The sequence below is a fragment of the Tinamus guttatus genome, unplaced genomic scaffold (genome assembly GCF_059628265.1).
Source record: "Tinamus guttatus ecotype Peru unplaced genomic scaffold, ASM5962826v1 Tinamus_guttatus_pri_ptg000026l, whole genome shotgun sequence".
NCBI lineage: Eukaryota > Metazoa > Chordata > Aves > Tinamiformes > Tinamidae > Tinamus > Tinamus guttatus.
The window spans coordinates 1,124,715-1,146,041 of record NW_028288560.1 but is presented as its reverse complement, the minus strand read 5'-3'; the positions used below and the strand labels follow the sequence as shown (position 1 = coordinate 1,146,041).

At 38.6% G+C, this 21,327-nt stretch overlaps 1 protein-coding gene across 2 annotated transcripts in view; it reads right to left on the bottom strand.

Moving 5' to 3' along the window:
• The window catches only part of DOCK3 (dedicator of cytokinesis 3), a 158,888-nt gene that overhangs the window by 87,896 nt on the left and 49,665 nt on the right, over positions 1-21,327 (bottom strand). For both annotated transcript variants that reach the window (XM_088527203.1, XM_088527196.1), the window contains exons 6-9: positions 16,915-17,063; positions 11,891-11,975; positions 7,514-7,555; positions 6,919-7,073 (exon numbers count right to left, since the gene is read on the bottom strand). In XM_088527203.1, coding sequence (XP_088383329.1) covers positions 6,919-7,073; positions 7,514-7,555; positions 11,891-11,975; positions 16,915-17,063 — 431 coding nt within the window. The remainder of the gene's footprint in view (positions 1-6,918; positions 7,074-7,513; positions 7,556-11,890; positions 11,976-16,914; positions 17,064-21,327) is intronic.

The window sequence follows — 21,327 nt, the reverse complement described above, 5'->3', positions numbered from 1 at the left end:
TTAAATATACTAAATAAAACAAAACAGCACAAGAGCAGCTTGAGAAAACTCTTCCTTTCCTAACACTCATGTAGTCCAAATTGAAACCAGTCCGAGTATGCAGTGGAAGTTAACCTGCTCATGAGGCAAAGAGTCAATACATCCAATACATTTAAAATAATAATAGTCTTGTTCTCTAATACTTTCACATCTTCACCATGTTAAAAGCTTATGTATTTACTAATTTTATCAGTTTTTTTTTCTTCTGAGCAGGATCTCAAGGCCACCAGATGAGTTACAAAATTGAAGTTATCTACGTTATTTCTGCAATTGGAGCCCATACACAACTGCAGGGCAAAAGCAAAAACCAAATATTGTCACTTTAATACTCGCAAGAACAGCCGGATGATTTCACTTGTCGCATTTATTTCTGACCATGGAATAGCTAAATCCAACTATTATGATTAGATGGAGTGCCCATTTTTAGCCCATAATTACAACTTGCTTCTAAACCACATTTCTTTCTTGAGAAGTCCTCTGTCAATGGCAGCAAATTCATCAGACAGCAGCCGTGACTGCATTGCTCAAGTTTTTCCAGTACTTACCCACAATTTCAGAACACTTCCACCAAAACCATCTTTCTAGACCACCGATCTGCAGCAGTGTTAGGAGCTATGTTATGTTTTCCACCATTTTCCCCTCTTGTTTTTCAAGCTTAAAACAGAAAAGGATGTTTCAAACGACAATCTCTAGCACTTTATTGAAAAGTGGCAGCTGGATAGAAGAGACTCCTGCATCTAGTATTTTATCATCACCGTGGGACTCAGGTTCCTCGTACTTCTTCACGTTCCTTACTTTGCCATATGCTGAGACTGAATGGATAACAATTTAATCGTCCAGTGATAAGCAATGTGAAAAGGGATCTCCACAAAACACAGCAAGGTGCTTTAAAGAACCAGATGTTGACTTTGCTCATACGTGCTGAGTGATCCAAAAGCAAGACAAGGGTGAGAGGATGAAGCATCTTCGTCAACTTTTGCTTTTGTTCATTTGGTTAAGGGAACAGGGACCCTCTCTTGTAGTTGGGAAGCTACCTCATGTAGTAGAAAAAATATATATTGAAATAAGAGATTAGTTTTAAGAGCAGATGGATCATTATAATAATTCACTCTTGCCTACTATGTTAATACTATTTATGTTAATGAACTTTTTAAAGGTCATCAAGAATGCTGAAGATACTTGGTTAATAAAAATGTATAATTTACTACTTCGTCCCTTTTTGTATGTGTGTGAATATTTGCTGTTTTTCCTTATATTAAATTGTCATGCACATCAGGACATCAGCCTATTGTGTTAAAGTAAGCAGCACAGAGTAAGTAGCATTGGGTATTTCAATGGGTATTCTGGGCAAGCATCTTAGCTCACAGCACACACTTCATTTCTTGGTAGCAAATCATACCATGCCCCCATATCCAAAAGTTTAAGCACATTATCTCCAGTCAAATCCACATTTATCACCTCGGCAATGAGAAAAGATTAGACAATTGTATGGTATCTGCTCTTTGCATAAGGTTATACAGTTATAAGTATAATGTGATTTAGATAAAGCACAAGGTACAATTTATTAAAGAGAGAAAAAAAAAAGAAGAAAAAGAGAAATGCTTCTCAGTTCAAGTTAATAACTCCCCAAATTGTGCTTATACTACCACTGCACCTTTCCTATATCCCTCTCAATACAGTACTTGACCCTCCCACAAGCCAGCTCTCATGAGTACTTTGACTTCCATTTCTTTCTTTTTATTTCTTTCTCTCTCCCTTTCAAAAATGAGCATTGTTTTCCAAATCTAATTATTTTAAAGTGATAACAAGACAAAGAAGTTGATGCCACCTGGATATGTGTTTTAAAGAGAGTAAAAGGGAAGAATCAATACATAAAGAAAAAAATAAATCTAATTTAATGGTGAAGTATTGAAAGATGGATGCCTGCAAAAGGAATCGAAAGGAATGGTGCGAGAGAAACCAAAAAAATAGGTGGAAAGATGAAAAACTTAGATAACTGTCTGATGAGATCCTGGAGAAAGCAAATTCCAAAATCATGAGTGTGAAGAAATGCAGGGGGGAGAATACTGTGCTCTTCACTGCTACACAGGAAGAGGCATTACGGAAGTGAAACCAGCCAAAGTGCAGCCATCTGCTTTCAAGGTCAATAGCTATACAGCATCCCTCCTCTGCCTAAGATAATCACCTTTTATTGTACTGTACCATAAACTGCTCATTAGAATATACATTCATATGTGCCCTCTAAGTACGGTCCCCAGCTAGGATCATTAGAAATTCCCTGTGCATTCAGAGTCCAGGCTTCTTCAGAAACACTGCCATGTTTGTTTCCGTCCTTTACCATAAAAAAGTAACTTTTTACCCCTCATATTTCTTACTGACAGCATGAAACTCTCTCAAAGCCATGCAGACTCACAGTATATTCTATATAAAATCACTACAGAACCATAACACAAGTTCAGACTGAAATATGTAGAGGAACTGCATGGTCTATCTAGCTGCACCCTCACGTGAGGGATGGAGGGCGGTCGTTACCAATACCGTGAGCAAAGAGTAAAACATCTTCTCAGCCTCGGCTGGGCCCATCTTCAGTCATTTGGACAGGCCCACTATATCCTACAGCAATTATGCATGAGCTTTTTGTCCTTATACTAGCTTTACTTTTTATCTTCTAAATAAAATCAAACCAAGACGGATACCTGGCACACTGAAGTGCCACTGGACCGATGCTTTATCCGATGAAATATGCAGCTTAAAAGTAGCTTAAAAATAACACAAGTCAGATCTGTCAAAGTGCTGCCCTTCATATGGCTACTTGGCCCTTCTTATTTGATGGAGAATCACGCTTCCTAGAACAAACTGGGTTTCACTGAGGGAATACGGAACAGCTGCCAGCTCGAGCAGAGAGGCACCCTGCTACCTTCAGCACAGTCCTCGCACTCTGCCGGATACCTGTGTATTTTACAGTTCTTGCATACTGCTAAGCTTCAGGGTGATTCTTGTATGCCAAGCCACAGAAAACCATCCGCTTTCAAGACTTCTTGATGTTTATTTAGAGATGCGGAACAGCTTGAGGATTCTCCATAGGAAAAAAAAATATGCAGGATGAATGACAGAGCGGAACTTGCCTTAAGTGGTAAGACAGGGTGTTGAATACATTGAATTTCCTAGGGACTCTTTGAGAGCAGGCACACTCACTGCTTATACACAAAAAGCTAAAAATTTTTCCTCATTACTAATTCTTCCTTCCAGTTGCTCTTTTTATAGAAGTGATCCTCCATAGGAGCTATTTCCCCCTGCACATCCTATAAAATGCTGAGGAAACAGACAATTACAGAAGTGTCAGTACCCTAAAGAGTTGCCAGGCTTCTGGGCAAGAGAAGTTCTGATTCTGATCACTCAGGATGGGCCTTATCTATTAAAAAAAGTTAAGGCTAAAATGCTTAACTTAAAAATATCTACAGTATTGAAAAGAATTGCAAGGACACAAATCTGATTTTCTTTCTGGCTTTCTTGGCATCTCATCTAGCTTCCACGTCTTCTTTTAAATAAATCTTTCTTAATTTGAAATAGCAATATCTTTGCTTAGGATAGTTACTACCTCTTCCCTCTTCTGTGATCTCCCAAGGAAAATGTGAAACAGAGAAAAAACTACCTTTTCCTTTCGCAAACTGCAGGTTTTTCTTTTCTGGTGGAGCTTTCTCCATGTTTCCTTGGGCACTACAAGGTGCAGTGAAGACAATCTCATTACTCTACTTGCTTCTCATCCTCCTTGGTTCCTGGAGCAACACTTCCAGAATACATTTTCATTATCTTGGAGATTTCCTGGCTTTAGACTGCATGTCTTTGTTATAGTTTTTGTTTGTTTTTGCTCTACACACATTTATGTTTTTTTTTTTTTCTAGGATCACCTCTGGGAAACCCTCTTACAGACAAATTGAATGCAGATGATGCATTATATACAGAAGAATTGGCATTTAATTACTGTGTTTGTTTCCAGCAAAGAAACAAAATAAAGGTAAGGCCACCAAGAAACTGTAAAAATAGTCGCAGAGTTTTAAAATCAGATAATGAAGCAGCAAGTTTGAATACTTAACGAGTCATATAAACATGCCCTAGCTGTGGTGCTCGCTGAAGAGGATGTGATCTTGGAAACAAAGATGAGACAAGGTAAGTGGCACAACACCAAACTATGAGCATCTAAACTTTTCAGTATTGCAAAACAGCAAAACAGAATACAATTTCAAGGTCTTCATGCACAGAAATACATTAGTGCCAAAAATCTCACTGTAAGATTACATTTAGATGTAAGGGCAGTTATTGCTAATACTTAAATTGAAAAGATTTGTTATTTAAGAGAGCCATTGCTCACAGATATGTCATGTTACCTCATGACAAATTATTGTCATAATAATTTAAATTATTTAAATCATTGTTTCTAAAAGAAACGTGTTAGGCAGAATTATATCCTATCACAGTTTGAAGAAGCTTCAGACTAGTGTCAGCCTCAAAACCAGCTGAAGTTTCTCTCCGTTTTCTCTAATTTCCTTTAGCTTCCATGTAACAAGAAAACTGAAGTATTAAAGCCTTGTAACAAAGTTTGTGTTGTTAGTCTAGAATCTTTTGTATATAAAGAGAAGAATCTGAAACAGGTTGGAGAGTCAGACATTCGCTGATGCAGTTGTTTGCTTGCAAGTATTTCTTTTTATAATTTTCTTGTTGGTACAAAGAAAAAAAAAAGGTGCCTGTTTTTCACTATGTCCAAGTCTTACCTCTGGGGCAGCCACGTTGCTTTTCTCGCTACCTGTATTTGCCCATTGCCAGTTTTGGCTACTTCGACTTCCAGCCAGCACAAGGCATGAAACAACACAGAGCACCATGTTTGTATCTGGAGCCTGGGAATCCTCCCCAGCTCGACCACTGCTCCAGCCTCCCGAGCGCTAATCCGCATTCCAGGCGCAGTGTTACTGCAGCTCTTGAAAAACAGGAACCTTGAACTGATTTTTTGTTTATCCCGAGGGGGAAATAACTGTTACAACCAACACATCTGCAATCCATGACGTGTCCAAAGCACTGACACTGAGTGCCACGCAAGCTCCAGAGCAACAGGATGAACAGCTTGGATCTATCAACCTCAAAACCCTCCCAGAAAAGTCAGTTTATCCTTTCAGCGAGAACACAGTATGTAGAACTTGGTTTAACCTCAGTTTACAATTTCCTGAGGCGCACAGAGAAGGCAAGAGACTTCATCCCTTAATGTAGATATAATAGCATCATTCTCCTTTTGCAGGAGCACATTTATCTGCTTTGGGCTCCTTTTTTGCAATAGAGCTCAGCCTATTCACACACTTCTCTCCCTCTTTGGGATGCAAGACATCACAAAAACTAAGTTTGCCCTGCAGCCGATCACTGCTGCACGATAGCAGGAGCAGGGTGGAAACAACCGTTTGCACTTCAAAGCATTATTTTATGTATTTAAATATGCCGCAACCCTCCTTTGCACTTCTGCATTAACTAATGTTTTCCTCATGATTGAGGAAATTCTCTGCCAGGCTTTCCCACTTGGCGTTTACAAGCTACACAGAACTGTGGCCCAAGGAGATCCATCATCTTTAGAAGCAATTTCTGAAGACTTGCACAGTCATGACTAGTTTCTCTTGTCCTTTACCTGCAGCTTTCCTAAGTAACTTGATATTTTACTATTTTGTGGCATTAATTGTGGGAATCTTTACTCTGTAGGAAGCTTTGCCATTCTCGCTTTGCGCTCCTAACAGTCGTTTTCTGTTCCTTTTGCCTGTAGTTACAGACATGTCCTAGTTACAGGCATGTTATCAAAATCAGCATTTCTAACACAGCGTAGGTGAAAAATGTGGTGCAGTATCAGACCAGGCATTCCTCCTCCTACATTCTGCAAAATGGTTCAGTGGTCACAGATACATAGTTATAAATAGCACCCAAATCAACAGAGCTTTCTATATATATACACTTTCATTTTTTTTTCAACTAGGATATGAAATGCCACAAACCTTTATCACTCTGCTCTGAACTTCCTTAGACTAAAATTGTCAAAATACAAAGGGAAGACAGTTGTGTTTGTTTTGATCCTCCTTGCCTCAGTTTGGAATGCATCTAAACATGATTTGCTGAAACTTGTAGGGGAGTTTTGACCACTGCAGAATAAACAGCCTGAGCCAATTGCCAGGACAGCCCTTAATCAAAACTCAAAATCCCCAACATAAACACGCTGTACTCGAGCTGAGCACAAGGTACACTTCACTAAGGAGACAGTGCATATTCTCCGATGCTCTTCTACAAATTCTAATGCTTTCAAACCACATGCAGCATATTTTCTGTGTTTTAAATCAGTACTAGTTACCTCAACACAGAGTACCACAGCTGTCCAAGCTAGGGTTATTGACAGATAAATACAAATACCCAGACTTATATCACTAGTGAGTGATGAAAGCAAGCTGTATTTTGACAGTTCTGTAAAGTAGGAGTGCTCAGTCCACCACCTAAAAACACAGCAACATTCTCTGTCAAACAGACATATCAAGCAACACTCAACCAGTATTAGTATTTCTTAAATAACAGCCCTAAGATGGCAGTAACCAAATGTTAAGACATGCAGTAACATAAAGAGACAACGTCAGAAATCTAAACAAAATTCACCCATTCCATCTTCGTGACACTCTGCAGACAGGATAAGCAGCATTACTTATACTCTGATGTATGCACTGCAGCACTGCTACTTGATCCATCAGCATCAGCCTTTCAGTCACTCCACGACAGGAGGTTGCATCACCTTCTTCAACAATGTATTTACTTTGTTGACCATTTGTTTTCCCCTAGAAAGCTTTTAAGTTGCTCGGTGAGTCCTACCTGATCTGCTTGCCTTCTCGAACATCGTATAGAGAAAAAAAGACATCCGTGTCTTCTCCAATTGTGTTGTAGGTGAAGCTCTTGAGACTGAGGAAGAAGTGATGAGGCACTGGCAGACGGCAAGCCTCCCCGTGACGCTGACGGATCGTATCCACCTGATTAAAACCATAAAAATAATTTAGTTGTTCATAAATGAAAGATTTTAAGTAATGTCTTTTTAACAGCTATAGTTCATTTATATAGCAATAATTTAGATATATCAACCTGATGTTGAGATATTTTTGTTAACACAAGTTAAAGGCAAGCACCAGAAAGATTTACATTTTGATCAAGTAAATCAAGGCCTATTTACAACACCAAAAGATGAAAAAGAGTGCACAATCAAATAAATTATTTCTATTTTTGATAGAGCTTTATATTCTTTGTAGGCAGTCTCACTAAAGGGATAAACAGAAGTTGAAGTCGGACATTACTGAGCGAATTATTCTTGGGGATCTTCTGTGAAAGTGCTCTGTAAGACTTGCCCAGTCTCATGTACCTTTTATACCTGAAGGACAATGAAAATTCACATGCAGACATTATACAGCAGTTTTACCTGTGATGTGCTCTGCTGGACACTGTGTCTGCTTGATAAATGCTGAGAAGAGAGAATAAGAAAGTTTAGAACTTTTACAGCAAAAAATACTGATATCTGTATAGCGATAATATTTTTAAAAGGTTGTTCAAGCTGATTAGCAACTTTTTGTTCCCTTTTCTACAAGATAACAATTACAAGACCACTACCTTTCTAATAGGCTTTTCCTAATTCTCAGTCAGGCCTTTCTTAGCTTGATTACTATAATTTAAAGGTGTTATTTAATGCAGGTTTTAAAGTAAATGGCTATGGCCAGCTGGACAGAACTTCCAGTACTGTAATAGCATTTCTTTTCAAGAGGTCCTTGAGGATACAAGAGGATGTTGCATAATCTTTCCATCCTCTTGCTAAATGATGAGGTAACCTTACCACTAATCTTCATCTATGAAAAGGTGCCTTTGTTCAAACCCACAAAAATCTAGAAAGAAAGACTCAATACTTTAAATCTTTTGCTCAGATCTGGTCTGTCACAAAGTCAAATCCTGACAAACTACACAAGACATTTCTACAACTTCAGTTGGTCAACACCTATATACAAATGTCTGTATTAAGAGCTACGTCACTGCAATAGAGTGCAGGGGATGATCCTGTATTTAAAGCCTTTCATGCTAAAAGGAAATGGCATAATCAGAAAATGGACTGCAAGTCTCTCACTGAACCTATTTAATCTCTAAGGGAAGATTTAATACTAATTTAAATTGAAAAGGCTTTGGAGAGCTTTAAAAATATACCTATCATTAGTGATTCTGCCATGCCTGTCTGACATATTCATTTTGAATAGCCCTTTTAAACTGAAATATTAATACTATTACCTGTTAATATATATCAACTTTATTATTCCCTATCTCTGTCCTTCTATTACGTGGCTCTTCTAACAAAATATACATTCAAGCCAAGATTCATCCAACATCCAACCAGACTGATTCCAAACATGACCGTCTTCCCCTCGGAAGGGAAAAGAGAGGGAAGACTTGTTACTAGAAAACGAAAGCAAATCTTCATAATGAGATTAAATCAAGATGACAGTAATTTAAATGGTATATTTTGACATCTCTGTATTGACTGTTATAAAAGTGTCTTCTTCCACACTACCAGAAGAAATTATGATCTTCAGCTGCACTGTGCATTTTGTGACAGCACCTTCCTCCCAATGTTAAAACCCTTTTTAGTTGAACTGCTTGAGTTGCCTATTTATTCAGTGAACATCAACTGGCTCTGAGTGACCACCTATTAAACTGTTCAAGCTTCTTCTTTTGACCAAAACTCAAATGTCAATCTGACTCGTAAAGTGGGAGATCAACTCGAGGAAGGGAGGTGAGAGATGGTCCAAAGAGGGAGGGTCTCCACAGCCAATACAGCTGTTTGCAGATCTCATCACTAGCAAAATCCTCAACAACTGGCTGATAATTTGGTTGCAAGTTTATTGCAACCAAGAGACTAGATTCTACCCAAAGCACCTACATTCTCATGGAAGCCACTTCTCAGCACATGAATGAGACTGGGAAAAGCCAGAGAGGAGTTACCAGTGGTAAGTCATGTTAGATCAACCTGCCTTTTTTTTTTTTTCCCCTCCATGCTAGAACAGCTAGATCTGAGGAGGAAAGGCTGGTGGATAACTTGACTCTAGCAAGACACTCGATGGTCTCCCACAGCAACCTTGAACCCAAGTTGGGAAGTGACACCTGGATGGGCAGATTAACTATATTGGTAAAAAATGCTCTGGATTGCCTGGCTCAAAAAGTAGCAGTTGGTTGCACTTCCAAGTAAACTGAAGCTCTTCAGAGCCTGGCAGTGTCACACTGGACAGCAAGCTCAGCTTAAGCAGAAGCTCAGCAAGTTCAGCAAAGGACTTCAATGTCAGCTTGAACTGAATGGCATCTCCAGCACTGAGCTCCTTGGGAGAAGCCTGACCATGTATTTTTCCACCATTTCAGAAGCTCGTATAAAGCAAAACGAATCTGTGCACTGTGGAATATGTTAAACTCACAAACGTCATCAGAGGGAAAGAGCAGCCTGGTTTCCCCCAGGAACAAAGCAAATGTTTCTGGCAAATGCCACTTGTCTTGAAGCCCCTAGGATGGAGCTTCATGATGACTTCCCTGGAGAAAACAAAGTCCAAGGCCCTAAGGTGTGACCTTTCTGACGACAAGATGAAAAGAATGAAACCTCATCTAATGAAATGAACTGGAAATGAACTTTGCAAAGTAAAATAAAAGGTAAAGATGATATGCAAAATTTTCAACTTGAGAATTTTCGTAACAGAAGAAATAAGTCTAGTACACAGAACGCTTGAATTTCTTCCCACTTATATATGAGAATGCCCAGGATGTTGCCTCACCGTTTTTCTGCTAATATGAGATTATTTCTTATGGCACATTTAGCATGTTCCAATACCGTTCTCTAAATGTGAAAAGTCACTGTGAACTCATGACTACAATAGATTTTACAACATAAAACCTCATTGCATGATTGAGAATCCATTAAATATTTTGCCGGGAGAATGGAGGATTCTTCCCCCGGTTGAAGAAACAAACCCCTTCAATTTCTGCAATATTTAAGTTAAATAAATAATAGGTTTTCCGCTGCTTTGATTCCTGAAATTGCCTTCTGACTGTGGACGTGATGTGATCAGACAGCACCGTCGCCTTGAATCTGCAAGCTAAAGCAGGAGCAAAGTGTGAACTGACTAATGGTCATATCCTGATCCCAGCACAGACCTCGGCCGCAAGCTCTGCTGGGGACTTTTCCTTCAGGGCTACCAGGAACAGTTATTTCCTTGCTGTTTTTTCAAAGAAATCTCAGGTGTAAACACACCAAAGACACCTCTGTCTATGCTAAATCAGGAATTAACGCCCAAAATTATTACTGTAAGGTTATATACTTCCTAATTACCTCATGCAACACTACTCCCGCCCTTCCCCCTCCCCCCGCCAAAAACCCCTACTGTCATGTGATAAAAAAATCCAAAACACCAGCAGCACGTAGCCTGTTTTAAAAAGTGCCTTTGTCCTGGAGAAAAGTACACACTGCACATGGAAAAAGAAAAAAAGTCTAGGCACAGACTTACCACTACCTGATCTTAGATAAGTAAGAGTCAAACAGCATTTTAAAGTAGGAAATTACTTACAGAAGTCAGATCATAACATTTACTTTGCATAAAAATAATTCTTTTTTTTTTTTCTGAAAGCACCTTGGAAAAGGTCTTCATTTGTTCCTCTGAACATCATATGTTCCTCACTTTACGTTTGCATCATGACCCCGAACAAAATTAACTGCATTACACTGTCCTGCTAATGCATGGACAACATTCCCAACATGCTGTGAATTGTATTAGTGCCCCTAGAGTTCATTAATAGCTCAATTCACATACTTCAAATTTAACTTTGTCAAGCGCCATGGTAAACACACTAATGGCTACAATGATAAAAGTTGGAACTCATTGCAATGAAGGGATGCTTAGAACACACATATAAAGAACTGAAAGGATTTGGGTTGTTTTGCCTAAGGAAGAGAAGACTGAATGGGACAGAACAACAGTCCTCAATAACAAAGCCAGGTGCAGAAAGTAATCTGTTTCTCTGGACAAGACAGGAAAATTCAAGCTTAAATTTCATCAAGAAACCCTCTAGGTCTAAGAGGACTATTAATAAAACTTGCCAACGATAAGAACAGTAAGCCATGCAAAAGGGTTGTGTGGGATTGCCTGAGAAGGCTGTGAAGCCTCCACCAGTAGATGTTTTTAGAAACAGAAGTTGTCAAAAATGACAGTGACGGTCAACGCTGACATTCAGCAGGAGAAAGGACACTTTCTTTAGTTCTTTAAATGAAGGAGCAATAATCTTTTCCACTTATTCAATGTTAGTATATTGATTTTAAAAACAAAGAGCAAAAGTGCACAACCATTTCTATTAGCTGCATCTGATGGATTTGCCTTTTAGAACTCCTCCTGCATCTTCCAAAATAGATTCACAACCAAGAGAAAATTGCAAGATGAAGTGATGCTCAAAGGCACCTGCACTACTTTTTAAACCAAGACTTTCCAAAAGAGATTTTGTGTGTGTTGCATCTGTATGTTCTTAGAGGGATTGAGCATTTTTCTTATGTCTTTTCTATACATTCTACTAAAATGTATATGGCATGCCATTTCCATAAGAAAGCTGGTTCATACTAGAAAGAATTCAGAGTAATTGAGATAGTGACTGTTTGGATGCTTATGGTGCAAAAAAGAAAAGCATTTAGCTTATAACACTATTATAAGAACACATGCAAAAGAAAAGTTTTCCCTTTTTCACACCAACCGCCAGGAAAACTCATATGATTCTCCCACAAATTTCTTACCATTTTATAAAGATCTGAAACACTGATCTGATCTGAATCCACAACCTCAAAGTCCTTCCGAGGAACCAAATCTAGGCCCAAGTGTCTGCAAAAGAAAAGCAAGGGACAATGATTAGTGTAACATATCACAACATTCCCTATTACCTAATACACATGCTTACACAATGGAAAGGATTCAGAAAATATTAATTGTATTTAGTGATTAACAGAAGGTGATTTATTTAGTGATTGCAGAAAGATTAATCATAGATAATCCTTTTACATAAAACTATACATACACTATCGAAAAAGTGAACAAATGTAACTAGCTGCTAGTCTGACTTCAGCGGAGCTACAGTAATTAATGCTAGTTGATGAAATACTACAAAATGAAAGGCTATGGGCAAATAAAGTTACTACTCTGCTTTCTGCTGCAATATTTGAGTAGGTTCTTACAGTTAGCAAAAAATTGCATCAATAACCCTGCTCAGATGTGCAAATTTGGTGCCTGGGGGATCTGCTTTGAAACTCCTGGTACTCGTGCAATAAATCCTCGATTTGATCACTGTATAAACATAGTATTATTTTTCTTACTAATAACAACAACAGAAAGAGGAATTTTAATTGGTATCTTTAATAGACAAAATAGCTTCTAATCAGAAAGACTTTAGCTCAAATTAAATACATTAATAATTCAGAAAAGGCTCAATCAGTGCAAAGAGGAGGATCAGCTAAGAGATGCTGTAGTAAAGGCAGCTGTGCAGGTCACAGCTGCAGATGAGTAGCAAACAGAAAAGGCTATTTTGTAGCCAGGCAAATTAATGAGCAACTATTACTAATTAATAACGGTTGGCTAAGCCTAAAAGGCAGCAAAAAACAACTTTTACTCTGTCATTCCTCCCATTTTATGGCATAATATGTTCCAAAAATTATACTAAAATCACAGACAACAGGAGTAAAACTGAAGAAATGTGAATTAACCATTTCCCAACTCCTGACTTCCTTAAGTACTGTACTTAAAGTTTCCCAATTTTTATAAGTCTCATTTGCTGCTCAATCAGGCCTTCCCCCTTTAAGGACATCCCTGAACTATCATGTCTCAAAACCACAGTTCAGCCCTCGTCCCCTTACTGGCAAACAGCTGCTCAAGAGCACCACAACTGCTGCTCAAACACCTCGCTGACAAGCTGGCATCTTCACCACATCCTTCGTTCTTTGCTAAAAACAATCATATTTTCAATGGGAAACGGGACATCTTTCCTTCCTTGATACAGTTTTCATGCCAAATATTAGTTTGTAGATGTGCAATAGAAAGTCCAGAGTTATAGCACAAAACACAGGAACAGGTAAAAAAAATAGTAATTATAGTCTACCTAAAAGTTATATAAAATATGGTTATGGATATAGCTATAAGATGTATAAAAATACAAAAATAGGAATCATATTCATATTCCTTTACAGAAAATCTTTTCCTAGAGCCTAAAAAAACTCAGCATTTTCAAAATAACCTCTCACTTGCATGTGTACATACAGCCACCCCCTCACTAAGGGTACTCAGGAAGGAGTTTTTCCTCAACATAAGGGTAACAGCAGCAGATGACTTCGGAATGCAGTGTTCTAGTTCCCTTGCTGTTACAACCTACCATTAGTTTTGCAGCAAATTCTGCCCCAGCTAATCATAACTTGATATTGCTCTATTCTCATAATTTCAGCTCTCTAGAGGGGTAAGGTCAAATGGTGGCAGGCCTCATTACTCCATATGCAACGAAGATATTACTTTCTATTTAATAGTGCTCAACACAAGCGCCGGAGCATCCCTTTGGAATGTGCCACGTCTCCTGGTTTTAGTCAAATCCTTAGAGCACCAAGGATTTCCAGCCCAGAATAGTCTCCTTCTCCAATACTAGGTTAACGTTGTGCAGTAATGGCATTTTTAACTCGGGTATTGACATGCTCTCATTTATTGTATAAGCTGAAGCTCATGCATATGCAAATGTTTCATTTGTATTAATTACTTGTGTGTGCAGAGCATTGACAACATAATGCTTGAAACACCAGTGCTAGGGCAGGAACCCACGTGCACTAGTTATTATAAAACATCGTGGGAATGCAAAGAGCACCTGCTCGGGCTGTCAAGCAGTATTTCTATAAGATATAGCAAATGGGAGAATCGGGTAACGTGGCATTTTGTTCATATGGCAGCTCCTCTCTCCACAGTGCCTCCTTTCGCAAGGATAACTTGGAAAAAATCCCAACACTACCAACTACATCTCTTGGGACAAGTCTGGTCAAGCTGACATTCACATCATCCTTCTTTTCCACACTGCTGGTCTTTAGAAGTAGATATTTCTCTTACTGGGGCAATTTTTAATATTTTCCATGTATTTTGCATATGAACTTGAGATCACTTAGAATTCATAGAACACAAGTCACAACCACTCTGAGTGGAAGAGCCTCACAGAAAGACTAAAAACTACTTTCCCAAAGTACCTCTGCTCTTGCAGAGGAGCCTGGAAGAATTCAGTGCAACTCTAGATCACTCAAGATCTGATCCCCCTCACTCCAAAATTATGCATTTTGTTTCTGCTTTCACTCTTCCTCACTTTAATTTTCCAGCCACCAATTTTCCTTGTTCTTTTTCTGACTGCATCAAAGCCTCGTTTAATACCATGAATATTTACCTTATGCAAATGCATTTACAAAGTTGGAGAAGGGAAAGGAAATGATCCTGATGGCTTTACACAAACCATGTGCCCATTTCAAATAAGATTTTAAAGAAAAAAAGACTACAGAAAATGGAATATATGCAAACATGTCAGTGAAAATTAGACTGCGTCAATACACTTCCATTGGAAAAATTAAGGGATTTTGCATATGAAGAAACTGCAGAGGCTCTATCAAGAATAAGTAAAATACATGACTCTCGCTTAAAATGAAGATGATGGGGTTTAGTTGAAGGAATGCAATCGTAGTAAGGAATTGATTAAACATGACAACAACAAATACTCCCGAGCAGGGAAGTATCAGGCTATGGCAGAAGTTATTAAGCGTTTCCTCAAGGATCCAAGGGAGCTCCTCACAATTCAATCACCACATGAACTTGGGGACATTCAGGACTGGAATGATTCCACATGGACACAGAAATGACCACTGCTCTTTCTGCAGCTTTTTTACGGACATTTCATCCAGGCCGTTTAAACTGCTCACTCCTAGGTCTGTCGGCCCTTTCATGCAACAGCGGCAGCTACCACCACAAGAACCTCTCACGCAGCTCCACTATCAAGCACTCTCTAAAATCTTCAGATTTATCAAAATAAAATGGGATGTAAGGGCTGTAAAACCTGGTCAAGTTTTAATCCCCAACTGGAAACCAAGAGCTCCAAAGCGAGAGCAACCCGCTCAGCTCAAGATCTTTGACATCTATCTCAAGGACAAAAGACAAGTGCGACTGAAGCAGAGCACTCCAGATTTAACCTGCAGCACAGAGCATTGCTCAAAGCTACTGCATTAAGCTGCTGATAAAAAGCAGAGCCCACAGGACCTCCCTGACATACGTTACATTATTCAAATAACTACTTACTACTAGTGAGCACTGGTCAAATATTTGGTCACAGCAGGGCAGCAGTGAAAAGCTCACTTGTAATGGGACTGGTAAGCAGAATAAACTGTTAAGATGACATCTCATATACAAAGGTGGTAGCAAACATTGGGAGTGAGGGCAGGAGGGAGCAAGCAGATCTCAAAGATGACAACAGCAGCAATGAACATGACTCTCTGAAAAACAGCATTACTCTGCAAGTTGTGTGTGTGCAGGTTGTGTGTGTGCAGGTTGTGTAACTCATGTGGTCATGAGTTTTATTATAAAACTCACAAAGGGCTGATAAAATATGGCAAGAATTCTCCTAAAAATTTTCTGAACCAGCTGAGATTACAGAAGGATCTTCCAAACTCCATGTCTTTTTTGTATACAAATATTGTTATATCTGTCTATTTATTAGATCTCTCTTTGACCATACGCCTGTTTTATGCGGTTCCTTTAGTGATACCCTTCCCTGTTTTAGCATGTATCTCTGATACTATGCACTTTTTTCTCTGAGGAGGATCAATATCTATTCTTGTATAGTAACAAACAGAATTCACAGGTAACGTAAGCAAAGGAATTTAATCACAAGCATATCTACACTTTCCAATTGCACTGAATGGAATGACTAAGGAATGACTAAGGAATTGAGTCATGACAAAGGTACATTACTGAAAAAATCACCTGACCTGCCTCCTTAGTTGGAGGCTTAAAGACTTTTTGCCCCTCCCCAGCTATGTCAATTAATATTAATGCTAATCCTAGCTGAAGAGTGCTATTTCCTTCAAAACGGTCATGCACATGCCTTGCATAACTTATCTGCCTAGTGCACTGTAACTACAAGCTAGAAAACCTGGTTTAAATCTGTGGTTTTCAATAAAAAGTTCTGGAGAAAGGCTAGTTTTTGTTTAGGGGTAATTTGTTGCCATTTCAACTTCTATCTGAATTCTTGTCGTCTTGGGCTCTTTGGAAGTCCTCTAAAAAAATCACAATGGGAATGTCCATGGTGGGACTAAACCTCCAGGCAATGCAATCAACAGGCAAATATGCTGACTTCCATACCAAAAATATCAGTAGTGCAGCCTCTGCTTCCCCAGAGCACCTATTGCATCCACCACTAAAACACTTCTTCAAAAGGAAAAATGTCTGTTTAGTATCTAGGAACACACCTTTGCAGGCCTAATATCCACTGCAGTGATACAAATGAAGTAAACTGACCTAGAACTACTTAAATAGCAGTTAAGCCAGTGAAGCTCTACTAATAAAGACTTTTTAATAGTAATATTGGAAGAACTATGCAGTAAATTCACTGAAAAAATAATAAAGGTTGCATTTGATTTCCAAATATGTAACTGTTTTACCTGCTTGCAATTTCCCTGGAGGCAAAGAAAAAAAAGCTTTTTCTTTAACAAAAGCTTTTTCAAAATAACCAGAAGGAGCAGTACCAGGCGGTACCTTTACTTACTCATTGCCCCAGTCCAGCCTCACCGTGAGGTGCCTCTTGACCTCCCGCACCTGATCCTGTGTCAAGTGACCCGAGAGCAGCTGCCGCCGCAGGTCAATGAGCTCGTTCATCACGTGGCGTAGCTTGTAGAAGAGATCTACCTTGTGTTTCTGTGAAAGCAGTGGGGATGAGAGAGAGGGGGGAGAGGGAGGAAGAGAAGGAAAAACAAAAGACAGCAGAACGATTAATAAGTTAACAACTCTCCAAATAATTACCCTAAAAATACATTCATTCACTTTGCAGAAGTTTTAAAATTTTTGCATCAAAATGAGCTATTCACCAATACGAACCTTCAGCCTACAAACCCTCTTTGAACTGGCTTATTTTCTACCTCCTGAAGTTTCAGGCTCAACCCTGCCAAGGGAGGCACTTCCAGATGCAACCCAGTGCTATGGGTAAAGGAGCAGCGGGGATCACTCATCCAAACTGGGGAATAAATTCAAAGTTTAAGTTCCTCCTGCCACAGATAACCACACGAAAGGTCTGCAAAGAGGCAGCTCTGAAGCAGCAGCACCTCTAGGAGGACCCACAAAGCAAGGAAGGGCATCTGAGCTACTTCTACACCTGCCATTTCTCCAGTGAAAGCTGAGCACAAAGATATTCAGGAAGATCTATGCTGGTCGAGATGATCTGCGCTGGTTTTTTCCAAGTTCAAGTGTTTCAAGTCACAAAAGCCACAGTCTATGAAAGAAGGGTCACGGAGGCTCTAACTTCTTTATGTATTCAGCAAGGCCAACACGTGAAAGTTTGAGAAGGGCTTTTTTCAGAAGGCACATGAACATCCCAGGTCAGCAGCAGGTGAACGGTATCTTTTAACACCTCACTCCACTCCCAAATAGATGCAAAGCTTGACACACAAGAGTCTCATCAGGAGAAAACGCTGACCACATGGACCAAAACCGAGGCTCGGCAGGCCAACACCAGCTTAACATAATTATATTACATTATACGTTATATTTCATAATAATATAGCATTACTATAATACAGCATATTATATTACACTAGATGAGTCTATGTATGAGTTAGGAAAACAGCTCACAATGTGTTCCGTTTTAACCAGGAATTCATTAATTAATATCTGAAACTGATTTCAGTACCAGACTGGATCACACAGCTTCTTTATTGATCTATGTGGAAATGAAAAGTTGCACCGTCTCTCAACTATGTATGAACATTAGCTACGGTCCCATCTGAAAAACCAAAACAGAGACCAAACACAACAGCAAATCACACATGCTTATTCTAAAATGTATATCCTGCATAGACGGTAAGTCTAAATTATTAGAACTGTGATAGCTTTTCTCATTAAACGTGGTCAAAACTCACACCTACCATCACGTTCCACTGGATAACAGGAAACTTCTGTTTTCATGTGCACAAGAATTGTAACTTCTTCAGACACAGACAGCGCTGGTAATTAGGACTATCGCACAAACATTAGCTATGTATGTCTCATATATACATATATGTATATGAAATTAGCTATAGAGTGCTGATTAAACAGTTTGCACCAAAATGATCATTAGAATCAGCTCCAAAATCATCATATTCAGACCTCCCGAACCCTCAGAGATTAAAAGTCCCTTCCCTCACTCTAGTTATAATAGTTCAAGGCTACCCATCAATTCAAGCACAGAACGCTACGCTGGCCTTATTATATGTTCTAGACTAATCTTTACAATAAGCACCAAAAACTTATTTCAAGCATAACTGGAAAAAAAAAAAAAAAGAGAGAGAGATTCTGGAACAATTTTGTAATCGATTTGCTAATACAAAAAAAAAAAAAAGGTACCCAACCTCATCTGCCTCTCTAGCACTCCATGACCAGAGCAATGTGGCTTTTTCAACTTTAGTTTTCAGGCTCATTCTCTGACAAATCTCACCTGCTTTAAATATAAAGAGTAAGGATTGATAAAGCACTAAAAAGAGTGTCTTTTTTTGAAAATACAGGTAGCCTGGTAACCGATAAGGTCCAATGTGGAACACCTTTTTAATTACTTTCTCTCTGGATTAATAAAAATAAAAAGCCCTTCCAAAAAAAACCAAAAAAACAAAACAAAAAAAAAACAAAAAACAAAAAAAAACCACCCACATATATAAAAAGCACTGCAGACATTGGAGTAACTTTAGCCAGTGGGAATAGCCCCATAAAGAAACTGGAATTTTTTTTCTACTTGTTAGGAACTAAACAAAAATGCAAACCAATCTCACACTAACTGTTCACCCTCCTTTACGGTGATCTTTCATGGGACCTACCACATCCTATCTTTCGTTGCTGTTTCACAGGTTACCAAACCAGAAACACCCTGGCAGTCCCTCTGGAATGAGGCACTGTGCACACCAAATACACCTGTCAACTGCTTTGTGCCCAAAGTATTAGCTTGTTTTGCAAAAATAAATAAGGCAATAAATAAGGTGTGTCAGGGACAAAATACCTGTATGTGCATAACAAACTGAGAAATCTCTGTATAAGCAGCACAAGCCTGTCCTCCAGCACATCTTGTTACCGTGTTTTATTCCCTGTAGTTAGATGCAAAATACATTTTCCGTGTTTCTGTGATCTATTACTAGTGACAGGTCCCACTTCGTGTCTCTTAGAAAAATCTTCACATGTCCAGTTCCACTACAAAAAGCAGAACTGTGCCTTTTTGCAATGACTTATTAATTCTACGGAAAGCAAAAGTCAAAAGACATTTCTTGTGTTCTGCTTTTTAAGCATATATAACAATGATATATGATAAAGATACAAAGATAAACATTTATAAATATAATGATGTATAACAAACCTGCAAATCAAAGACAAAATGCTTCAAAATAACAACTAATTCATGTTTCACACCTACAGAGGCTTTGGGATACTATTAAACAGACTTCCTTATTTTTTCCACTAAATTAATACCACGTGATATGAAAATATATACAAGACTGCTATATTATGGAAAATGACTTATTTAAAAAACCACTCTTCCCATCATGAAGCTTTGTGTTTCTAGAGCAGTCCTTTCAGACACTTTCTATATAACTGCCTTGGACTATGATGAGGGAGAGAGGCCAAAGTTATTTTACATGGGCAAGTGAACAGGCTTTTCCCCGGTTGCCTGTTATGGATTTAGGGATCTAAATTTAGATATTAAAACCTGCAAAAATCATAAGCACGTGAAAGAAAATAATGCAGCCGGAAGCAGCACACAACTAAAGCCTTCCTCTCCAAATTTGTTTAGGCTTTATAATTAAATATGTTTTATTAAAAAAGCCAGCTCTGCTAAAACTTATAGATTTGTGCTATATCCCACAGTTCAATCTTATTCAGAAATTTGTTACTGCCATACAAACCTTAAAGGCTACAGACTACAAATTTACAAGAAAAGTTTCAATGTTTTTTTCCCAGTCAGTGCCATTCTTATGGGGCTTCCTGTCATAAACAGACTGTTAATTTTCAAATCATTCATTAATATTAAACCCATTACACGAATATGTTTGGCTCCAAAGAAACACTGTTCTTCTAGAAAAACAAAAAAGAGAAATAACTGCCATAATCTGACAATATGTAAGATGCTTTTTGATGACAGCTTCACAGTCTCTTCTCGGTTTGTACTTCTTGTACAACGCAGATGAACTCATCTCTAATTAGATGATGTTTGGCCTTTATATACAATTATCTAAAGTGCTTGATGAAGCTTGGCCTCACACTTCAATAGTCCTCACATTTCTGTGAGGACTATCAAACTGCTAATGGATCTGTATTTCCAGTCAATAGGCGAAGTCTTAAGGAAAGAAAGTGAAGAACAGCTTGTAGGAGATGTGGATAAACAGGTATCCAGACTGGTACCTGTAGAAAAGCCAAGGAATTTAAGAAAATGCACTGGGTAAACATAAGCAAATATTTCAAAAAGAGTTGATTATAGCGCAGAGCAGCACACAACGGAAAAAGGAGTTAGTCCAAATCTAAATGGATTACCTGCCTCCCTAGCATATTCCAGCTGTGTTTCTGAATTGTGGTAAGCAGAGTTCATGGTACACGTTTTTCTCCAGTTCAGGGCACTAAGAGGTTCTCTCTCTTCTACCAAAATACCTGTTCAAACAAAACTTGCAGGTACTTCATTCAGGTGTCATGGCTTCTGACAAAAAATGAGACCTCTATGGAGTTCTTCTACAATAAAAGGAAACTTGACAAAGTCAAGAAAACACGAAATTATTAAAAATAGGAATGGTGAGCAGATAGCAAAGTAAGAATCTGAAGACTCAGCAGAAATATTTACAACCTTACCTTACTCTGCTACCTCCTCTCTAAACATAAGTGCAGCAGAAACAAACTACTGGAATGAAACTTCTGCCACGTTGCAATACGACTGCTCTCAGCCTTGCACAAGAGT